At 39.6% G+C, this 23,450-nt stretch overlaps 2 protein-coding genes and 1 long non-coding RNA gene across 3 annotated transcripts in view; all 3 read left to right on the plus strand.

Annotated features, from left to right (window-relative positions):
- LOC309494999 (NACHT, LRR and PYD domains-containing protein 12-like) overlaps positions 1-23,450 on the plus strand; it is a 180,760-nt gene that overhangs the window by 132,044 nt on the left and 25,266 nt on the right. The window lies entirely within an intron of this gene.
- The window catches only part of LOC309494997 (uncharacterized protein), a 730,899-nt gene that overhangs the window by 47,324 nt on the left and 660,125 nt on the right, over positions 1-23,450 (plus strand). The window contains exon 6 of the mRNA XM_082164514.1: positions 20,239-20,334. Within this exon, the coding sequence (XP_082020640.1) occupies positions 20,239-20,334 (96 nt within the window). The remainder of the gene's footprint in view (positions 1-20,238; positions 20,335-23,450) is intronic.
- Positions 6,959-13,127, plus strand: LOC309495023. Its single transcript, XR_014204510.1, has 6 exons — positions 6,959-7,094; positions 7,530-7,760; positions 8,664-10,213; positions 10,320-10,505; positions 10,618-10,691; positions 10,780-13,127. It is a non-coding gene; the product is annotated as an uncharacterized lncRNA (long non-coding RNA).

A 23,450-nucleotide genomic window follows, 5' to 3' on the forward strand; every position in this document is an offset into this window, starting at 1 on the left:
TCCAATCTTGATTGGTGCTCGTCACTCGTGACGTTGCATGTGACGGTGATCCGGAAGCTATAAAAGGGCAACGGAACATAGCCGTATCAGCTTTCTGTCTTCAGCAAGCGTTCTGTGTGACTGTATTGTCTTATTTGGTGTTGTTTGTCTATCTCAATATATATATGGCGAATATAGAGAAACGACTCAGGCGGTGTGCGTCCCCTTGCTCGCGCTATTTGAGCGAGGGTGACACGCACTCGTTTTGTGTTGTTTGTCTGGGAGTGGAGCATGCACGGGCAGTGCTCGAGGGCGCTGTCTGTGCAAACTGTTTTCAGCTATCTATGAGAGAGCTCCGCTCCCGTTTGAGCTTGTTCGATCAATCAGATCAGGCTCGCGTTTCCAGTGCATCAGGCCCCGCGTCTGTTGAGGCAGCGCGCCGCTTGTATGCATGGGATTCGCACGTGGAGCTGGTAGATAACACTGAGACGGTTGCGACCCTTTCTCAGTGTTTATTAACCAGCTCCACTGGTCTCGCGCACGGTTCGGAAGCCCGCGCTGCGGCTTCTTCCGACCGTGTTAAAGACACAGCGTTTGATTTATCTGGCTCCGAGGGGTTAGATATTATCAACACTGAATCACATAAATATGGGGATTCGCCACCCCATATTCCCGTTATTGAGGAATTGCTGGAGGTTGTGACCAGGGCAGTGGTTAAATTAAACGTTGAATGGCCATATAATAAGCAGGAAGCGACTAAGAAAAATAAAATGGATGAGCGCTTCCTGCAGACCCAGTCACAATCTTTGTGTCAGAGCCTTCCCTTTTTCACTGATCTTCATACTGAGGTATCGAGATCGTGGGAAAATCCATGTTCATCTCAATTATTTTCCCCCCATGTATATATTTACTCATCTATTAGGGAATCTAATGAGAATGGTTATGGGGTGATGCCTCGGGTTGAGGAATATTTTGCGAAATATTTTCTCCCTGACGTTGCGTCACCCCTGATAGCTCAGACACTTCCCTCCAAATCTCGTACATCGAATTTGTTAGGAAAAGCTTATATGGCGGTGGGTCGAGCCGGTGCATGCCTACACACGATGGGGTTATTACAGGCATACCAGGCTGACCTCCTCAAAGAGGTGGATGATAACTGGGAGGTCTCACTCAACGGTATTACTGAATTTCGTAGAGTAGCTGACTTATCTCTCCGTATTATTAAGGAGACGGCTCGTGCTATTGGCCGTTCTATGGCAGCAATAGTCGTCACAGAGAGACATTTATGGCTTAATCGCTTGGGGATCGAGGAGAAAGACAGGGCTTTCCTTCTCGATGCCCCCCTTTCACCTTCTGGCCTCTTTGGCGACGCGGCGAGAACCGTTGTCGAAAGGTTTCAGGAGGCAGAGCGACAATCAGCTATCCCCAGTTGTCAATCTAGGTCTCATGGGGTTGCTGCCAGGGGGCAGCCTCAGGGGACAGCCGCCAGTTCAACATATTTTGAGAAGGTTTCCTCTCGTGCCCCCCCCGTATAAGGCTTGGGGCCAGAAGAGACATTCTCGTATGAAGCCCTCTATATCGAGGACAGGTCTGAGGACTGTCTCTCGGGCTAAGATGGCTTCAATTAAGAGGTCTTGTCATAACACGCAGACCCTTATGGCCGTTCCCCCAGGAGAGCGAGTACAGGAGTCTCGCCCCCTTATACAGCCCTTAGGAAATCGATGTTTACTTCCCGCCGCCGATGGCGCTTCGGGACACATCGGCTTCCAGCGAACACAAATCGCAGTATCTGCCCGGAAACGTTGCGGCCCTGTCGAGTTCGCCGCCTCTCAGGAGGTCTGTAGAGAGCATATTTCGGTTAGTTCCTGCCAGTTAGCTGCTTCAGGTCACCGAAACCATTTGAACATTTTTAGCCAAGGCCAGTCTCGAGGGACTGGTCCCCATAATAGCATATTTAGACACCCCGAGGGGTCTTCAAAATATAGCCTGGAGGGTCCTGCTTACAGCGGAGCTAATATAAAAATATTATCTACTAAGGGTGGTTCACATGTCTGCCAGCCCCGAGCAGGGTTGGTTCTTGGAACAGGAAGTCAAGTCTCTCTTAACAAAGGAAACCTCAAGGTGAGCTCTTCCTCGGTTTCGGGAGCCCGGGTTCTACAGCCGGTACTTCATAGTTCCTGTGAGGGAAGGGGAGTAAGGCCTTGTTTCGGATCTCAGGGTAATGGATCAACCTCCGAGGGGGTTCAGATTCAAGATTCCGACTGTCAGTCAGACCAGCTCCGAGGACTGGTCTGTCGTGATAGATCCACAAGGCCCTTAACTCCTCATTCCCTTCTAACCCCATCACGGGAAGTTTCCGAGATCTGCTTTTGGGGGAAAAGCACATCAGTTCCGGATTCTTCCATTCGGCCTAGTATTGTATCCCCGCACCTCCTCGGAATGCATGGTCACTGTCCTAGCTCCATGGAGTCTTCAGGGCATCCTCATTCCTGTCCATTGACTACTAGAGCAGACGGTTCAACACCGAGGTGTTGTTTCGAGTCTCGTGAGGTGCTAGGGAATATGGCTCAGAGTCTAGGAAAAATCACCAGTGCCTCTTCAGAGAAACCGATTCCTGGGGGCGGTGTAGGTTATAGTCATGATGCAGGCACAATTGTCTCCAGCTCAGACACTCATCTTCCTTACCATAGTCATGAATATCAAGCTAGGCCAGGCCACCACTACGTGACCTTATTAAAGAGTGGGCTCGCTGGCAGCAGTGTTCAACATACTATTCTTTGGCCTGCTGTACATGGGGGCCCTGTAGTAGTGGCTCAGGACCAATGGGTTTTCCCCGAGAGGGAACCCACTCCGCATGACCAGAGTTACGCGCACATGCCCTCGTTTTCTGATCATGGGGAGGAAGTTATGGTTCCTGCTCCTAGTACCTGTGTTGGAAACACAGGGTCTGAGGAAACTTCAGAGAGACCATTAGGTTCTATTTTTGACAGACACTATGTCGATGGTCTCTCTGATCAAAGAGGGGGCAGTCATCCTGTCGAGGCAGGGGCTGCAGCCCGGGGATTTCGAACTCCACCCCAAGTTGGCTTTAGCCGGGATGGAGGTCGGTTTGTCAGAGGTGCTCCTGTTTCCCCTTTATGTGGACGGCCACCTTCTGCGCCACCTCTCCCATGCTCTTCCAGCTCTGCTGGGTTTGGATATCATGATACAGACATGGTTGAGGCCATGTCTGTGTATACTTTCCCCGATTGTTCTCCCCCCGGGGGTTCTAGAGTACAAGAGGGTTCAGCAGTACAGGATCAGCTTACTCTTAGTGGCCCTGTACTGACAGGCCCAAATATGGCTTCCAAACATCTGGGCCCTTCTGGCAGGCCTTCCGCGGTGAATCCGGATCAGGATGGTCCTCCCTCTTCAGCCCAAGGTCATGATATTTCACCCTTGGCGGTAGCCCAGGAAGCTACTGGATTGGCCCCTGAGGGGGACCAATTCATAAATTCTGGTCTCTCAACCGAGGTTGTTGAGACCATTGTAAACTCTAGAGCCCCCTCCACGAGGAAACTTTATGCATTTAAATGGAAAAATTTTATTTTATGGTGCAGAGAACATCAGTTGGACCCAGTTAACTGCCCAGTGGCTTCAGTACTGGAGTTCCTCCAGAATCGTTTCTCTGACGGGCTCTCCCCGTCCACGCTTAAGGTCTATGTGGCGGCTATATCAGCCTTCCACACGCCTTTAGGGGTGGGCACGCTGGGGACACACCCACTCATAATTCGTTTCCTTCGTGGAGCCAGGAGGATGAGGCCTGCTATCCAGCCTAGGGTCCCCACGTGGGACCTGGCAGTGGTCCTCGAAGGTTTATCCCTGGCACCCTTCGAACCCCTGGATAAGGTGTCTGAGAAATTTTTATCCTTTAAGGTAGCCTTCCTGCTCGCTATTACTTCCCTGAAACGAGTTGGCGACCTGCAGGCGCTATCTGTGGCTCCCTCTTGCCTCGAGTTCTCTCCTGGCAGAGTGAGAGCCATTCTCCACCCTAGACCTGGCTACGTGCCTAAGGTGCCCACAAATGTGGCACGGTCTATAATCCTTCCGGCCTTTCATCCTCCACCGCATGTGTCGGCTGATCAAGCTAAGTTACACTTGTTATGCCCGGTCCGAGCTCTTGAGGCCTATGTACATAGGACCTCGGGCTGGAGGAAGTCGGACCAGCTGTTTGTGTGTTTTGGGTTATCCAAGAAGGGCTCCCCGGTCTCCAAGCAGACTATTAGCAAGTGGATAGTAGAGGCGATTTCTTCAGCTTACGAGGTGCGCAATCTGCCTTCACCTCTCCTGATAAAAGCTCACTCAACCAGAGGAGTGGCATCCTCTAGAGCCTTGCTAGCAGGGGTTTCTCTTCAAGAGGTCTGTGATGCCGCTGGCTGGGCCTCCCCACACACCTTCATCAAACATTACAGTCTGGATCTGTCCTCTACACCAGGTTCACAAGTTCTCATGTCTTGAGTGTGCCAGATTGCTTCACACCAGGGCAGGGTCTCTCAGTGTGGCGGCGTGGGTATTCGTTCCCCAAAGTATCGAGTATCGATGCAGCGGGAGTTCCCTTTACGAAAGGGAACGTCTCGGGTTACGTATGTAACCCTCGTTCCCTGAGTAGGGAACGAGACGCTGCATCTCTCGGCCACACTTTTCGTGCTCCTGAGAACGACTTGCTTCGACCCTTTAAAAGCTGATACGGCTATGTTCCGTTGCCCTTTTATAGCTTCCGGATCACCGTCACATGCAACGTCACGAGTGACGAGCACCAATCAAGATTGGAATAGTTCCATTACAGACTTCAGACGCGTCATGCCGAGGGCATTCCCCGAAGTATCGAGTATTGATGCAGCGTCTCGTTCCCTACTCAGGGAACGAGGGTTACATACGTAACCCGAGACGTTTACTTGATTATCCATACATCTTTTGTGAAAAATCATGTTCAAATGTATCAAATATGATCTACAGGTTGAGATGGTGTAAGATCACAGCTGAAGGTTGTGCTGCTCTGGCTTCAGCTCTGAGATCAAACTCACACCTCAGAGAACTGAATCTGTATGGGAATGGTTTAGGAGATGCAAGTGTGAAGAGTCTCTCTGCTCTAAAAGATAATCCACATTATAAACTGGAGACACTGGAGTAAGTATTGATTCATATCATATAATATAATAATGTCACTTGAACTAGTCAATCCTCTGATGTGTCAGTAATGCATGTGTTACTGTCTGTGTTTTATTTACTGACAGATATTAAATGATGGTGAATATGGAGCCACTGTAGAGACATCATCATCATCAACACTGAAGTCACGTGACCTTTACTGGATTTACTGTATATAAATGTACATTAATATTTTGTATAATATCTAATAAAGTTTTCTTATCATTTATCTATTATTAGTGATTTTTATTTTTTTATTTTTTTATCCATCTCAGTGAAGTGAGCAGCTCAACACAATCACAGTAACAGTAATGAACTTCAGAACTGAGTTTCATCTGGGTTTCGGGGAACTGGATTATTTATAGAGTTTAATGATGATTATGATTTTAATGTCTTTGTCAAAAGTCTTCCTGAGATTTGATTGAAGCTCGTCTGAAGAGGATATTTGCCATTGTCACATTATTATTGTTCTGTCTTTATGTGTGTGTGTGAAAGTCAAATTATTATGATAAAGGTGCAAATGTCTGTCATCACATGATCACTACGAGTTAGCCTATATTTATCTCTTCAGAAACAGCTAGTGCTACACCATCAATATTTAAACTAAATCAGTTATTCCTTTCAGCACAAACACATTTTAATATGTAAATTAGGCTAATTATAGCATATCTTACACTAAAGTAAGCGAAGTTTGCTCTTGGACAGAATGGCTTCTCAGAATTGTTGATGTTTGTAAATTTACAATTGAATTGTGATTAAACAAATGGCGGGAAAGAGCGTTAATCACACATATTCTCAAATATATCCTACACAATCTCAGCCAACAGTCAAACTAATAGTTAATATTGTAGCCGCAAAAAAATATATACCGAGCAATAATAAATGTCACAGAACACACAAACAGAAGAAAAAATGTAATAAAAAAAACAGTTATAATGCAGACATTGACAAAAATGTCCTCTAAACTTATATAACAGAAAATATCAGAATAGATCTGATCGATGCATTCGGAAAGTAGACCAGATATTTTAATAGAAATACAGCAAACATTATACAGAATTCAAATGATGGGACTTACAGTGACATTTTCATGTACCCGCACATATTGGTATCCAAGGAAATGAAATGGCAGATAAGGCAGCAAAATAAGCCATAAAATACAACGACATTAACTTAAGTGTTAGTATAAGTAAGAATGAAATCAAGAGTATTATTAAAGATAGATTGAAGGTAAGGTGCAAAAACAATGGGATATGGAGGAGAAAGGTCGATGGTTTTGCAGAATTCAAAGTGGGATAAATGAGAAGTGCAGGAAAAAACATGAGAGATGAGATGATAATATCAAGGATGAGATTTGGACATACAAGACTAAACGGTACACTTTATAAAATGGGTAAACATGATACGGGAAGCCGGTGTGAATTTTGTGGGCAAGAAGAAACTGGAACATGTTATGCTATACTGTCAGAGATACGAGCCTGAACGAAGGATTCTAATGCAAAAATGTAAAATGTAAAAATTTAATTTATACTAGGAGATATTTTACAAAATGACTCTGGATATGAATGTTATAGTTTTATTTTTTAATAACTAATTTGTGGGAGAGGATATAAAAATGTCGTTTTGATCCACACTCCATACCAGTCGTTGGCGGTAATACACCAGTTTGTTGTTTGTCAACCGCCAATAAAATCTGAAAGAAGAAGAAGATCCGATCGATGTGATCGGTGATCTTCTCCTCTTCTTGACACTCAATCATCGCGCTCTGACATCTACACTTCTGCCTGCGGATTGCGGAAGCAGGAGTCGGAGGACAAGCGGTAATAAAGCGTGTTTGATCTAATACATCCATCTTTTTTAAAAATATATATTAAAGACTGTTTAATGACTCTGTTGCGGGCAGAAGACACTGTTTGAAGGATTTAAAGGTATGTCATTGTCTGTTTTCTTCTGGTTGATGGTTATATGACGTCTTTATTAATATTCACCTTTTATTACTCATACCGAAGAAGTTAATGTGTTATTGTTTTAAACATGGTCGTCAGGTGTGTTAAAATCAGTTTAACATCAGTTATAATGACTCTTCTGTTCATGTGTTTTAAAGCATCAGTGTTTTTTTTTTTCTGGTTATGATCCAGTCAAATCTGCTCACCTTTATTTATAACTCTTTATATAATACAAAGTTTCAAAGCAGCTTCACAGTAATATATAAGTCTACTGGATTTGACATTGCTGATCTGTTTAAGCTTTTAATTAGGCTTTCTTGGCTGGCATCAGTTTTAATTTCATCCACAGATGTGAGTCTCTTGACTGTCACGTGTGTACAGAGATAAACACAGTGTTGATGTTCTCTGATCTCCCAGCATGCAGTGCACAGCCTCCTCTCCTCATGAGCTCCCGCAGACGGGCAGCGATCGGGCCAAACTCACCCAGTGTCCCGCCAAGGACTCATCCTCCATAGACAGCGCCTCTGAGCTGGGCGGCCCCAGAGCGCTGACCTTTGACCTGCTGAACATGGTGATCTGCTTCAAGCGGATGGCCATCTTCCTGGAGCCCGTCACAGACACGCTGGAGGTGCTGCGGTTCCTGCTCGGGTGAGACACGGCCCTTACAAATCACACTGACACCTGCACATCTCACACTGCTTCTGTACTTCAGGAGACTGTATCATGTGACTCTCATCAGAAGGCTTTTGTGCTTGTTCCAGCCAGTTGTGAAACACATCTAAACTACAGAGCTTTGATCATAAAACTATCATTTGATATCATCAGATATAGAGTGACGACTGATATTAATATGCATTATGTAAGTCGTCTGTTATACTGTTATAAAGATTGATTTACATTACAAGCGATCAGAAATTCTTCTTACTTTTTGTCAATATAAATATCAACTGCCCCATATTTCATATTTTTGCTCAGTTTGGGCCTGTGAATAAAGCTGAGGTGTTTTCCCCCCCTACATATTCTCATTATATCCGACTATATGAGTCATAAAAGCCTGATGTGTCAAATATGATAATCAACGAAAAACAAACTTTTTTTTATATTCTGTCTAAATCTGAAATATTTAATGTCAGGCATTCCAGGGTAAAGATGATCTTTAGTTGCTAAACTTCTCCTGCATGTACAGTAGATCGATTACATTACATTTCAATGCATTGATATAAACATAAAAAACTAAATATATGACAGAGTGATCAGGACTCAAAGCTGAAAATGTTTTTTGTGATAATATCCATATGACTGCATGTCATCAAGCTCATTACACGTCTGCTTTCCAAAACAATAAACAAATGTACATTAAATATTGATTTAACTTTAAATGATTGTATTAGGTGAGAAGAAAAAGCGTAGAGTGAGAAGTGTAACATGAAACTAGAAGAGCTATAATAGTCAATTATACAGATTAGCGCTTGTTATATAAACTCAGACTGGAGTCCTCATGAGAGATGCAGAATAAAGAGAAGATGAAGGTGATGTTCCCTCTGTCTGCAGGCGCGTGGGTCTCTCTGCTGCTGCTGGCGGCCTCTGCTCCGGCTCTGCTGGGATACCTTGGCAAGTGTGTGTGAGAGTGTGTGTGTGCAGAGTCTGTGTATAAAGTGTTTCACTGGGAGAGCCACACGTGTCCTCCATGTGAGTATCGCAGAGATGCTCCAGAATCACAAGTTCTTTATTGTTACTTTGTTACTTCAGTGAAACTGTGATAACTTGGTATTAACTTCCACTGTCCACAAAAACATAAAATAATAATATGATGATAATAATATGATATATTCTAAAAGTTCTATTTGAGTGTTTTTAATGAGTAAAGTTTGATGACAAATCCAGGTCTGAAATTTTAAAATAACTTTGAAAAGCTTGAAGTTTTTACTCAGAAAAAGTAAAACAATCGTACTAGAATGTTTTAGCCTGTTGCTAACAAGATTAACACATTGCTAGCATGATTAGCATCTAGCATTAATTAGCACTAGGGCTGTGGAACGATTAATCACGATTAATCCCATCCAAAATAAAAGTTTGTGTTTATATAATATATGTGTGTGTACTTTGTATAATTATTTTTGTATATATAAATACACACACATGCATGTACACATTTAAGAAAAAAATGCTATTTATATGTAAAATATTTATAATATTGAAAATATTTATAATATTAAATAAATATTTATATTTATAATATTGAATTTAGAAAGTTGGGTTCGATTTATCAAAGCAATATGCTGTAGAAAATGGGACACCACAGGGGAGTGTGATTAGTCCAACTTTATTCTCCATTATGATTAATGATATTTATTTCAATCTTCCAGGGGATATAGGGAGGTCTTTATTCACAGATGATGGTGCTTTATGGAAGAAAGGTAGAAATGTTGAGTATATTTTAAAGAAGATGCAGGAAGGAATTGATCAAGTTGAAAATTGGGGAATAAAATGGGGATTTAAGTTCTCAGTGGAAAAATCAAAAGTATCAAAAAAAGAAAAAGTTGGTCAAGGACGAGGCTTAGGTGTAATTTGTCTATTTATTTTTATGAAATGAACTTAAAATGTTTAATTTGACCATTTGGACTCTCTCCTTTTCACGAAACAACAATTTAGTAAGATCCTGCAGTTCTGCTTGGCTTCACCTAACAAAGTTGAGCAAAGTGAAATCCCATTTCTAGAGTCATTTCAGATGCGCAGTTCTCCATGAAGGTCACGTTTGCAAACATACTTTTGGGAAATGCAAATTGAGTTATGTATGTAATATGTATAATAAGCATGAAAAATAGCCTTGATGTTATGATTAATTCAATTTGAGCAATGAATCCCCAAAAACTGCATTTATGTTTTTATTTTATTTTTTTTGTTAACCAGATTCTTTATTCAGATTTTTGGTTCTCATAATTTACACTGATGATCATCATAATAATACTACAGTTTATTATATTTATATTTTAGGCTATACCATTCACAGATGTGGATTAGATTGCAGAGCAAGGCAGTGTTTCCACTGTAACTCAATGCTGTTATGTAAACCTTCATGAAGCATCTGTCTATTTGCAAGGGTAAGCACTCAGTTGTTCCTTCACTGACACCAACCACACAATACACTTACAAATCTTATCACCACAAAATAATTGTAATAATTGTGGCAAAATAATTTGTCTGTAGGGCGTACTCAACGGGAAGACTTCAAAGTTGTTTCCTCAGAGGTCCTCTTGCCTGGTGCCCGTCTACCTTGACCGTGAAGAACAACAGGACACCCTTTATGCTCTTCTGAAGTCCGCACTGCAAACACCAACACAACTGAGCTTCACGGATGAAGTGCAGTTCATCTGTAGTGTTCTGTGTCCAGAGGTATGCATAACAATATAATGTATGTGTGCATGTTTCTGCACTTTCAAACCCTAATGTTTGCTGCTTATGGACAGACCTGTGTAGATTTTAATTAACCATTTTCTTCTGATAGCGCATCATGGCCTGGTGGACTGCAGGATTTGTCTCTGCATGATCCTTCTTCTCTGGTCCAGATTTTCATCACAGGTAAGAGTAGAACATGTATTTGTCCAATGTATCCTTTTTTAAGCGTTAACATCATTTCTGTGATTATGTTCTCCATTTACTATTTCAGTGAAGTGGAAGAATTGAATAGAGGGATAGAGAAACAATTGAGAAAAGAGGAGAGAACATCCAATTGTTTGGTAGTGCTGCTGCATTCTTCACAATCTGGCCTTTAAATATTTAAAGGTCAGGAAAGTCATGTCAATAACATGTTATTTCTATTCATATTTCTTGCATCTCTCTGTTAGTTTTTTTCTCAGTTAAGAGGGGCTTTATTGACATGAAAGTTTTAAGAACCTTTTGTTCCCATCAAAATATTTGATCTGTTGATGATCATGCCGTAAAATCTTCATATTTCCACAAGATCAACAGCGCTTCAACACACAAACACTTTTCAAGACATTCAACTCTCTCCTCTGTCCACCTCCTCTTAAACTGCTGATGATTTTGCTAACTTCTTCACCAACAAAACAACAACTATCAGCAGTCAGTTCTCAGCTCCACACACACAGGAACCCAGACCAACCTCTCCCACAGCCAATAACCTTCTCTCCTCCTTCTCTCCACTAACCGAGGCAGAAGTATCTAAACTTCTCCTCTCCAGTCATCCTACCACCTGCCCTCTAGACCCCATCACCTCACACCTTCTACAAGCCATCTCTCCCAGCACTCAAACACATTAAACACATCACTTGTAGAGAGTTACAGACCTGTCTCTCTTCTACCATTCATAGCGAAAACACTTGAACGAGTTGCTTTCAACCAAGTAACATCTTTCCTGTCTCAGAATAACCAGCTGGATGTCAACCTCAACCGAGACGGGCAGCGATCGGGCCAAATTCACTCAGTTTCCCGCCGGGGACTCGTCCTCCATAGACAGCGTCTCTGAGCCTGGCGGCCCCAGAGCGCTGACCTTTGACCTGCTGAACATGGTGATCTGCTTCCTGGAGCCGTCTGATTGATACTTTATACTCTTTTAACAAGTAAAAGACCTTTAATATAATTGTTCTATGTAACTGAACTACGCCTTCCGGTTGTTGTTCTTGTGTGGTTGTGTTTTAAATCTACTGAGCTTTGATCATAAAATTAAGCATTTAAATATAATTTTACTAAGTTTCTATAGAGTTCTTGATAGAGATATAGAGTGATGACTGATATTTATGTGCATTTTATAGAAGCAGTCCATTGTATTGTTATGAAGATGTTGATTTACATTATGAACTATCAGAATATCATCTTGTTTTTATTTTGGACATAATATCAACATCTGCAGCAAATTGCATATTTTTGCTCAGTTTGGCGCCTCTGAATAAAATTAAGGTGTTTTACTAAAGACAAAGTTCTCCACACTTGCAAAGGCCGTAGAAAATGAGTAAGAGTATCCAGAGGATCCAGCCTTGAACTAAATCAGGATACAGAAACACTAGTACTCATAGTCAATGGGTAATAATTTGACGTCATGCCTACAGATTCTGATTAACATTACAGATCATTCTAGCAATGTAAGAAACTTTGGTAAGGGTCACTGGTGAATCATAAATGATAAATCTATATGGGCTGCTGTTGAATTCTCCTGGAGACTGTTCCTTTAGCAGGGTCACATGCGTCTCATAATAATAATAATAATAAACAACCCCTGAAAGCACAGTTAGATAAAACATGGGCGATATATATTCCCTTCAGGGCTGAGTTGTGTCGGCACTTCACTGGATCAGAACATGAAAACTACATCCACACAGAATAAGAATAAAGTTCAAACTGACAATTGTATTTCTACAAAATATGGCTCTGGAAGCCGGGCTAAACGAGTAAACACTGTTACTGCATTCTGACATCGATCAGACTCTTCATCACCTCTCAGATACCAGATAAAGACATATAGATACCAGAATATATACACTGGTTTTAAGAAAACTATTGATTTCCAATTTAATATAAAAAGAGGGATTGTAAAACCCCTGCAGTTGTTGTTATATCACAGCTGAAGGTTTTTCTCCTCTGAGATCAAACTCACACCTCAGAGAACTGGATCTGACTGGGAATATAATACAACATGCAAGTGTGAAGAGTCTCTCTGTTGTAAAAGATAATCCACATTATAAACTGGAGACACTGCTGTGATTATTGATTCATATCATACAGTATCATATAATAATGTCATATGAACTAGTCAATCCTCTGAACAGATGTGTCGGCACTCAGCAGTAATTTCCCATAATGCATGTGTTACTGTCTGTGTGTTATTTCACTGACAGCTTTTAGATGATGGTGAATATGGAGCCACTGGAGAGACGTTATCATCAAAACCAAAGTCACGGTGACCTCACTGCTGTGTGTCTGTGATATTTCTATTAATGACTTTATATCAATGTAAATATTTTTGTGAAAGAAGATCTATTAAAATATTTTTCGCATCCATGTACTGGTGGACTTTTTTATCATCTCAGTCAACAGCTCAATATAATTAATGAGCAATTAAAAAGCTTGAGTTTTTTATTTGTGGGTTAATGGCCAATCCTGGATGTTTTGTTGGGATGCTATAGATAATGATGTTTATTATTATTATTATTATTTTACCATCCAATTTGTGAGAAATAGATTTTTGGAGACTATGAATTTAAAGGTGAAAGGGCCATTCCACCGAATGGGTGACATTTGCTTGTTGTAACTCTTCAAAATTAAACTTTATTTTTTTTTCAACACTGAATCTACAACTACACATATTTAACTATTCAAAATGTGTATTGGTCAATCTCAGGCAACTTTATTATTTTTTTTTACAAGGTTTCTAAGCAGAAGATGGACGCATGTTTCTCAGTCCTGTTACCGAAACTCATGTGCCATTTAAAAAGCATGTTTAAAAGCACGTCAATTAATTCCTTTGTTTTCCCCACAAGAAAGTGTTTATTTTAAAGAAATAGTTGGTTATATGTTCAAATAATTGATATTTGTGACAATAAAATCACTATATATTAAGGCAAGGTGTATTTTAATAAAAAAAACATTTTAATAAAAACCAAAAAAAGCTATATTTTCATTTTAAAGAAGTATTAAAGCCTCAGGTTTTAATTTTTTTATTTTTATAATTTAATTTATTAAACAATTGTTTAAATGATGGACCAAACAAAACTGATAAAAACATTGGTTTAACTTTTTTTTTTGGAAAAAAAAATAGTAACAGGAATGAGAGTCCATATGTGTGTGCATGTGTGTGTATGAGAGATACATGACTGTGCGCATTTCTGTGTTGAAGTGATGTACTATGTGCTAGTCGTACTTCACAGCGAAGGAGGTGGAAAGAGAAAGAAGGAGAGAGAGGTCTCTGTACTCAGCGCTGATCAGAGCACACACCACCAACACACACCACCAACACACACCACCATCAAGCTGTTCTCTGTGGATGAGGACGATCTAGAGCAGGCAGTGCAGGCTATGCCTCAGAACATCCCAACAGTTCCCTCAACTATGCGCCTTCATCAAGTTGTGACCTTAGAAAGAGGTGGCCTTATCTGCCGTGGTGTAAGTTGTACATGCGTAGCTATGAAGAGGCTTCAGTGCCAGTGCCCTGGATCTCAGGCCTTCAGTTTCCTGCGTGACAACCAAACTCCAATACAAGACAACACAGTTGACTGGAGCAATTCCGAGGTCATTGGAAAGTGGTGTGTGGTTAAATATGGAGATGACCTTTACCCCGGGACTGTGATGGCAACAGATGATTGTTAATCCAGGTGAAATGCATGCACAGCAGAGGTCTGAACAGCTTCTCTTGGCCTATTCGAGATGATGTACTTTTGTATCTATTAGATGATGTACTTCGTCTCATCCCTGCTCCTTTGCCAGTCACTGCCCGCCATGTGGAGATACAGAGAGATGTATGGTTAGAGTTTACAAAGTAAGCTGAGAAGTAGCTCTGTCATTATCTTAGATCAGAGAGGTTTCTCTGTTGAATGAAATTGCCTTAGATCGAATTATTTACTTTCTGCCAAATGTTCTTACTTCTGTCACCACTTCCATTTTCTATTCCATGTTGTTTTTCTGTGGTACTGTTTGCTCTTTTTTAAATGGCAGCTGTTTCTTTAATTGTCACAATAAAAATTGTGAGTTTTTACATGTTAAATACTACTAAGTGCATGATTAAGTTGGACGTTTTTACATATAATTTCCTTTGATGAAATTCCTTTCCTTTGTTGAGATTTTTAACTTCAACATGTAATGTGACGTTTGTATGGCTGTTCTCGGGATTTATAAACTACAAAAAAAAAAGTACTTACCCTTGTTATGTCCTATGCCCTTGTAATTTTTTTTTAGTTGTATTGCCAGTTGGTTTTTATATGCCAAAAGATGATTTGTTTTAATAAAGATATGTTTTCTTCTATGATTGTATTTTTCTATATAATTCTAGATTACCTCCCATATGGAAGCAGATTGTCATGGCCTAATGTTCCATAGGTAACTAGTACGTATATGGAAGTAAATAAGTTCATAACTCTTGTCCATAATGCATGCAAATACATTACTGCAATGACAAACAATAGGTGACTAAAGACCCTCTCGGTTATTGAAAGCTCAGTTCTGTTACTGTCATTAATTTGATATTTTAAAAGAAAAATGACATTTGACAGTCAAACGGATCTCACCATAGTAACGTGCACTATATTGCATTTTGGACAAGACCCTTTTTAATAATAAATGTCTTGTCAAAAGTATACATATTTCTTAATTGTAATGTGATGTCATCCCTGAAACTGGACATTTTCAGTAATCTGAATGGCAATTATGATTTAAAACAGAATTTTTAAAAATATGACATAATCTGAATGAAAAGAGGGACCAAAATACTATATATGTGCAAACTGTTGCATATTTGTAATTGGAAGTATTATATATAGTAACACTTTAGTCTGTAAGGAAAATATCAAAACATTAAATAAATAAACAGTCATAAAATAATAAATGGCATAGCTTGAGATGGCCCAACACAATTCTTGTCATGTTAAGATGTCTTAATTTAATGGGTATTGAAAAAAAATCAGTTTGAAACAATTATATTTTTCAAATTTTGAAAAGGCACCGATTTCGTGGAATGACCCATAAGAAATTACTACCTTAAAACTCATAATTCAGGTGAATTGTATTATATCAGCTAATATTTACAGTATTAAACCAACAAAACAGAGGACTCTACTCCCTCCTGTTACTTTAACTCACTCCTGTTATTTTTCATACAAGTAAAAGGACTGAAAGTAACAGGATGATCAAATACATGGCATATGCCACATAGCATACATGCTAATAGCATGAGGACACTGAGCAAAGTCTAGTGACTTACCAAAAGTTTTTTGTTTTTTTTTATAAATAAAATCTAAGAAATAATTTAGGTAACAGGACAGTATGTTGAGATTGACCTTCTCAGTCATAGTTACAATTTCATCAAATATACAGAAATTAAAATGGGAGGACTTACTTATGGTCTTCCCATTGCCTTCAGAAAATCCAGATGATGGATGCAACTTCCTGTTGAAAATGGTCAACAGGGCCACTGTAATTATTAATGGGATTCATAAATTTTGGGGCATCTCGCCCGGGGGGCGGGGTTACGTCCTGCGTCACATCTCTCATGCGGGTACGCAGGACGTAACCCCGCCCCCCGGGCGAGATGCCCCAAAATTTATGAATCCCAATTATTAATGGTCAACAAAATTGTGGAATGTTCCAAGTTTTTCAGAGGGGGGATGGTTAGGGTAACAGGACTGAGTGAAAACCTGGGGGTACGACTAAAATGTGTATTTTATCTAAAATATTAGATTTTAAAGCATAGATTGGATATAAAGTCACACAACAATGCAAAAAAAAAATTACGATTTTTGAAGGATTTTATTATTATATTTCATGGTAAAGTTTACAGATAGAGAGTGAGGGCATTCAGAAAATGCAATTTTATTAATGTTTTTAATTATACATTTTAAATTTGTAGTTAGCTTAATGTGCAGGACATTTTGCTTAATAATAAAATGTATTTTAGAGTTAATTTTCATGCAATTTTATACATATAATGTCCTGGGGACAGAAATGTCACCCTTTCGGTGGAATGGCTCAAAACTGTTTCTTCACTGTTAATGTGTTTTCCATCACCGTTTGTCATTTTGATTTTCCCCTAAAATGCTGAAACGAATATAGCGTGAAAGTTTCGCAACATATTTTGTCTGTCAACGTTCATGAATATTTAATTAGAAGGACGCTGTTGTTCAGTTTGATTGGTCGAGTTTCAAACAGCTGACCGTTAGATTCAACAGCATTGATTCACATTAACTGCGCTCATACGAAGGGAAATAAGAGGGAATGACAATGACAAACTATTATTTTTTATTGATCTTTAATTTCAATATTGGAAGGATATTCATAAAATCTGTGGAAAGCACTTGCCTACTCCTGCTTTCTTTTCTTGAGGCATAACTCCTTCAAAACGCAGTAGCCTAGTACAAACGCGGATACCTTCTGAAAGCCTCATACATCCATTATTGTTATTTCCATGTTCGTCTGTTGTTTTATTGACTTCCTTCTTCCTCTTTTAGAGTAGTTCGACGCACAAATAGTAGGCCAATACCTACGCGAGAAGTGTATAATCTCTTCGTCAGGTGTGTTTGGCCATATCATGTCGGGGGAAAAGATCGCGCACGCCCCTTTTCTGTTCACCTGAGGTGGTTATCAAGGAGAAAGTAAAATCCATCGGCCTGCTGCCATTTTAAGACGGAAACATCTTGACAGTAATATCAAAGTGTCGAGTTTCCCTTCATTTAGCTTTTAGATTGATGGAACATCATGGAGGCCAGCATTATGATGACCCGTCCACAGATATATTTCCACACAGGTAAGTGTTACAGATACAGTGATATAATTATATTTTAATTTTGTGTTTTCTACCTGCCGCCATGTCCTATCCATAGCACCAATGTGTCTTGCGAGCTATAATTTAAAGTGTACATAATTTTTTTATGGTTTAAAGTAGAATAAACTAGACATATTTTGTTTGAATTTGCATTGGGAACGCCTATACATCGAGTTAGAAAAGATATATTCAGACTGTGTTCAACGATGTGTTTTGACAATCTTCTTTTTAAAAACACTAGTGCGATTTTTGTATTTGGATATTTGGCTTCTGACATCGTATTTACATGCATAATAATTTAATGATATAAACACTTTTAAAGTTATTTTGGCCCCAGTACAGGAATACCCATTGTAAATAATGTGATGCAGTTTAATGATATTTGCCAGAAAAGGTTATTATTTACTCTGACATTCAACCTCGAAACTTGTCATGTAAAAGGTTTGGAACAAAACATGTTTTAAAATATTTTGTTTCATCCGTCCTGACCGCCAGGGGCACTAGTGGATCATCACAGTGCCAGCTAAATCCATAAATCAAGGGAAGAGAAAGGAAAAATAAAAATAACTACAATATAAATGAATAAATAAAAGGTGCCAGGGGGAGGTAGAAATATAAAAATCAAAAATACATTGAGGTATAAAAAATATAAAATAAATTGTGTATAGTTCACAAACCTTAAATCCTTTTAGCTTTTTATTGTATTGTCAGTGTAGACTGACTTTACTTAAGTCAACAGTCATAAAGTTTGGTTTCTTGTTAGAAAACCTTTTTCACCTCATTTCTAACATGATACGTTTGGAGTAAGAACCACACTTTTTCCTAGCAAATCAATTTACCACTCAATAAATAGTAATCAGAAACACATTTAAATAGCATGTGAGTGCCTGAAGAGACTGAACCAATTCAAAACCCTCTGAGTATTTAAAAAAATGTATGTAAAAATAGTGTAGTCAAAAGAAAAAAAGTATTTTCTCCAATGTATATATTTTTTAAGGATGTGAGACGATCAAACCGAGCTAATGTGGCTGTTATACTTGAGGCTCGGCCTGTCACTGTCTGACTTTGGTATATTATCTCAACCTATCTAGCTGATGCTGACCACTGCCCTGCAGAGTTTAGTTCCAGCCTAATCAAACACTTGAAGAAGCTAACTAAAGTCTTCAGAGTTACTAGAAGATTACAGGTAGGAGAGTTTGATCAGGGTTTGAGCTGAACTCTGCAGGACAGTGGCCCTCCAGGGCCGGATTTGAGGACCCTGCTCTAGTGCTTAGGCAACGCCTTTGGCAGTCATCCAGAATTCACAGAACCACAGTTTTCTATGTAACTAGCAGTATAATTATTAATGTGTGATTTTTGCTTTGAGGTTCCCAAACCCTCAGCAACACCTGGGATCCTTTCTTGAATTTTGTTTGAATCCTGATTCTGACTTGGATAATATTTAACACTGAATATCTCAGTACGTCACTGGATGTTTTTCTTTGTTACATCTTTTTAATTATTATTATTATTTTTAATTATTTGTATTTATTTATTTAGTGTCTTGTTTTCCTCTTTTCCGCCGTTGTGTGGGGGTGGTAAAGGTTCAGGGCTTAGTGTATTTATTGCCAGGATTATTTGCTGATCATTTCAGTGAAAGTGATAGTTTATGTTGCCCTGAAAAAAAGGCCAATACAATTTTTAATTAATGTGTGGCACATTCTACAGAGACACATAGAAGCTGGGTGATATTACCACAACCTTATGTGTCCTCATATTTACAATTTGTGCTTTTAGCTTAACAGTTAAAAGTGGGTAAAGTGTGGTTTTCAGGCACAAATGGCACAATTTCCTGTTGGTAAGTATTTCATTTAGCATAATTATTCAGTTAATCAACAATCAATCAATCATTATCACAGTGTCTTATTATAATTTCACTTGATGTTTTGTTTCAGTTCAGTCCAGATGCAAAGACCAAAGTCATCTGAACCCAGCTGTGTGTCCATGAAGAGTGACCGGTCAATGGATCCTCCACTTAAGTTTAGTGGACACACTGATCCTGGGTTTAGGTAAACACTGTATTAAACTGTCTTCATACATCTTCTGTGTTGAAACGAAGAAAGAATTATATAGTGCCTGACAAATGGACGTGTACCTTAACAGTCACACTTGCTGTAATATCTGCAACAGTATATCATATATTAATAGTTAATTCAGTCACCCAAACCAGTTAATTACAAAAATCATGAAAATAAAAGTGTGTGTGTGAATTACATTCACTTGATGTGTTCAATTTGCTCAGATCAGACCAGCCAGAGCCCAGCTGTGTGTCCGTGAAGAGTGATCGGTCAATGGATCCTCCACTTAAGTTTAGTGGACACACTGATCCTGGTATTAGGTAAACACTGTACAAAAACATTTATTTTATTACATCTGTGTTGAAAAAAAGAAAGATTTGTTCAGTGTCCGTAAGCAATACATTTCAGAAGATATTAAAATATCTCAATCAACAGCTCCGATATGTGGATGAGTACTTGCTTAAAAGTCTCCAACAGCATAATAAATATTAATGGAATAATTCAGTCACCTGAATCAGTTTAATACAAAAGTCACACATTTAAGAGTGTGTGAATTACATTCACTTGTGTTTAATTAAATCCACAGACTGGACCCTCCAGGATTCAGCTGTGTGTCCATGAAGAGTGACCGGTCAATGGATCCTCCACTTAAGTTTAGTGGACACACTGATCATGGGTTTAGGTAAACACTTTAAACCGTTTGTCTTATTATATCTTCTGTGCTGAAATTAAATAATTTTTCAGTGCCTGTATTCAATGCATTACAGAAGATAAGCTCTTGTTATCAAGTATTCAACATTATATATCACATTATAATTAATTCAGTCACCTGGGTTTTGGGGCCAATACAATAATGTTGTTGTTGTGGTTGTTGTTGTTTTTGACAAGCAAGGACTGTGGCCCGTTGCTTTGTCTTCTGTATTAACAGCATAAACCCAATCACAATGCACGCGCACCTCCTAGTGTTCTTTATATAAAACACAAAGAAAAAAACCTACATGATACTATTGCTTAATAACTTAACAGCTTTAACTAAAAATATACACAAGCTTAACTGAAATTATTTTCATAAGAGTGTTTTCCAACATAATGATAGAAATATTAAAGTGTTTAAAGCTTAATTTTTCATAAGGCACTAATTTGCAGACTCTCAATAAGCTGCAGTTGCAGGATCCACTTGTTTTTAAGCAGCAAATAAATGGGTGGTGTCCGACTGGACCGATTCTGGATTGTAGTGGTGGGCCGGCAGGGCTGATTTTTTTTTTGTCTCAGTCCAGCCCTGAGTTTAGTGGTGCCGTGCAGGTAAAATGAAAGGTGATTTGAGACAGGGATTTTTGCAGCAGTATTTATTCAAATAAACGAGATAATCTGACAGGCAAGGTAGCACACAAATGGAACTTAAAGGATAATTCCGGTATTTAACACCTTGAGTCTATTTTGTAGTTTGTTATGGATGAACTAGAGTGGTGGACACAGAAATTTTGACGATGGGTCCTGTCTAGACTTTTTGACTCTTTTAGAATCACCTTTGACCGCTTCAGAGTGGCTGTCTATGGGCATGCACGAACATGTCCTTAAAACAACCCTTAACGTTCGTTTTCAAAACTGTGCAACTCACCGAGTGGTTAGTGGTGTTTGTTGATGATTAAAAACAAATATATCGGCGCAATGTATGATTTCAATACGTGTTATTTGCTATAGTGGAACTACTTTTTCAGATACCTCACAACCGCGTATAAACTTCCGCTCGATATTTGAGTCTGAAAAGTTAGCACACTCTCGACCACTTGATGGCGACAACCACTTTGCCGTACAAGGACGCTGTGCGGAACTCGGTGTCTAGCGCATAGAGCACAGTTGCTATGCTATGCTCACGCTAGCCTTCTGAGAGACGGAGAACTGAGCAAAAAGACTACAACCAAATGTAAACAGCCCCCTTTTCCGTTTCCGGTAGCGCAGTAATATCAATGAGCAATGAGTCCTCCAACAGAAATCAATGGAATTTTACAAAATGACAAATAAAACACGACAGAAACTGTATTTCGCTACGCTAATTGTTTTTAATCATCAACGAACACCACTAACCACTCGGTGAGTTGCACAGTTTTGAAAACGACCGTTAAGGGTTGTTTTAAGGACATGTTTGTGCATGTCCATAGACAGCCACTCTGAAGCGGTCAAAGGCGATTCTAAAAGAGTCAAAAAGTCGAGACAGGACCCATCGTCAAAATTCCTGTGTCCACCACTCTAGTTCATCCATAACAAACTACAAAATAGACTCAAGGTGTTAAAGTGTAACTTGCAGGTTAACCACCACAACCAATTAATGTGTAAATTAAAGTGCTCAATATGTATATATGTAAAAATTTCTGTCTTAAAATGCGTTAAAATAACATTTATTGGGGTTTCTTCAAAGGTAGCGTGTTTTTACAGCAACTGGGTGATGACGTCATAAAAGGAAGTTGCAACCATACTCTGCTAGACTCCTACTGTTTGTGGCTTGATTATAGAGAACGACTGGGAGACTGAGGAGGTGGGAAACTAGTGTTGTCAAAGTACCGGTACTTCGGTACTGAAAATGTGACGGTACCAGCATTTCTGTAGTACCGGGTATATTCGGTAACCAGTAATAGGCAGCTGCGTTAAGTCGCTTCCATGTTTATCTAAGCACGGGGCTCCAGACTAACTTTCATTACTATGAGCACTGTAGCCGATATATACCACGATATAGTGTCTGTGTATATTAAATTGCAGAAATACTATTTAAATATTAACCTTGCATGTTCTGTTTGTCTCCGTGTGAATGAATGGCGCAGACGCGCGTGTCATTTACCTCACACACACACACACACACACACACACACACTGAAGCACGAGTGATGCTCGCGCTGTTTTCAGTCTAGCTGCTGCCAGTCACGATATGATGACATGATGAAATTCATCTCCAGAGCCACTCTGAGTCATTTTACCGCTTCATTTGAGAAAAACTATCGTCATATCATACACGCACAGAAACTCAAAGGTCTTCACGGCAACCCGTCAAAATAAAAGTTCGGTTTAATTTTGCGTGCATGCTGCCTGAACCCGTTTGTTTTGCGAATAGCTTACTCTCATTTCTGGCAGGATCAAGGTCCTCTTGAAGCCAGCACGCACGATTATGTTTACAATTGAGTTATTTCAATATAACTGCTAGCCTACTTGCCATTAGACTACAGTAACTCTAAGCTTGGAGTTCCTTTTATGACGTCACGCCCAGCCTAGTGGAAGGGAGCGGGAGTGCTTAAAACCACTAAAAAGTACCAACTTTTCATATTATATTCAGCATTTTGGTATGAAAAACATACAAAACAGTGGTGGGCGGTTCTTATCTTTATGTTTATTGCATTTTCTTAGAGAAAAATTTTACCTGCAAGTTACACTTTAAAGGAGCCGTATGTAAGATTGTGGCCAAAACTGGTACTGCAATCACTTTCAAATTACTGTAGAACGGTGTATCCCCTCCCCCTCCCCCCTGACTCGAGGTTGCCAGATAGGCTGCAGGATCCAGCAGGAACGTAGGCTGCTACGTAGCTGTGGTAACTAGAGCAGAACTGGCAACCCCGATGCCGAAACACTACTGACTTCGTGATTGGTAGATAGGTGGAGGGTGGCGCTTCAGGCCAAAACACAAGATGACAACATCAACATCAGTTGAGGGCTGCAACTTCACTTTTTAAATGACAATATCCTGGCCAGACTACTGTGTTCAGTGATATAAGTATTTGAAATGAACATGATTTCTTAATGTCTAGTGACATA

This window comes from Leuciscus leuciscus (genome assembly GCF_965113295.1).
Source record: "Leuciscus leuciscus genome assembly, chromosome: 3".
In the NCBI taxonomy this organism is placed as follows: Eukaryota; Metazoa; Chordata; class Actinopteri; order Cypriniformes; family Leuciscidae; genus Leuciscus; species Leuciscus leuciscus.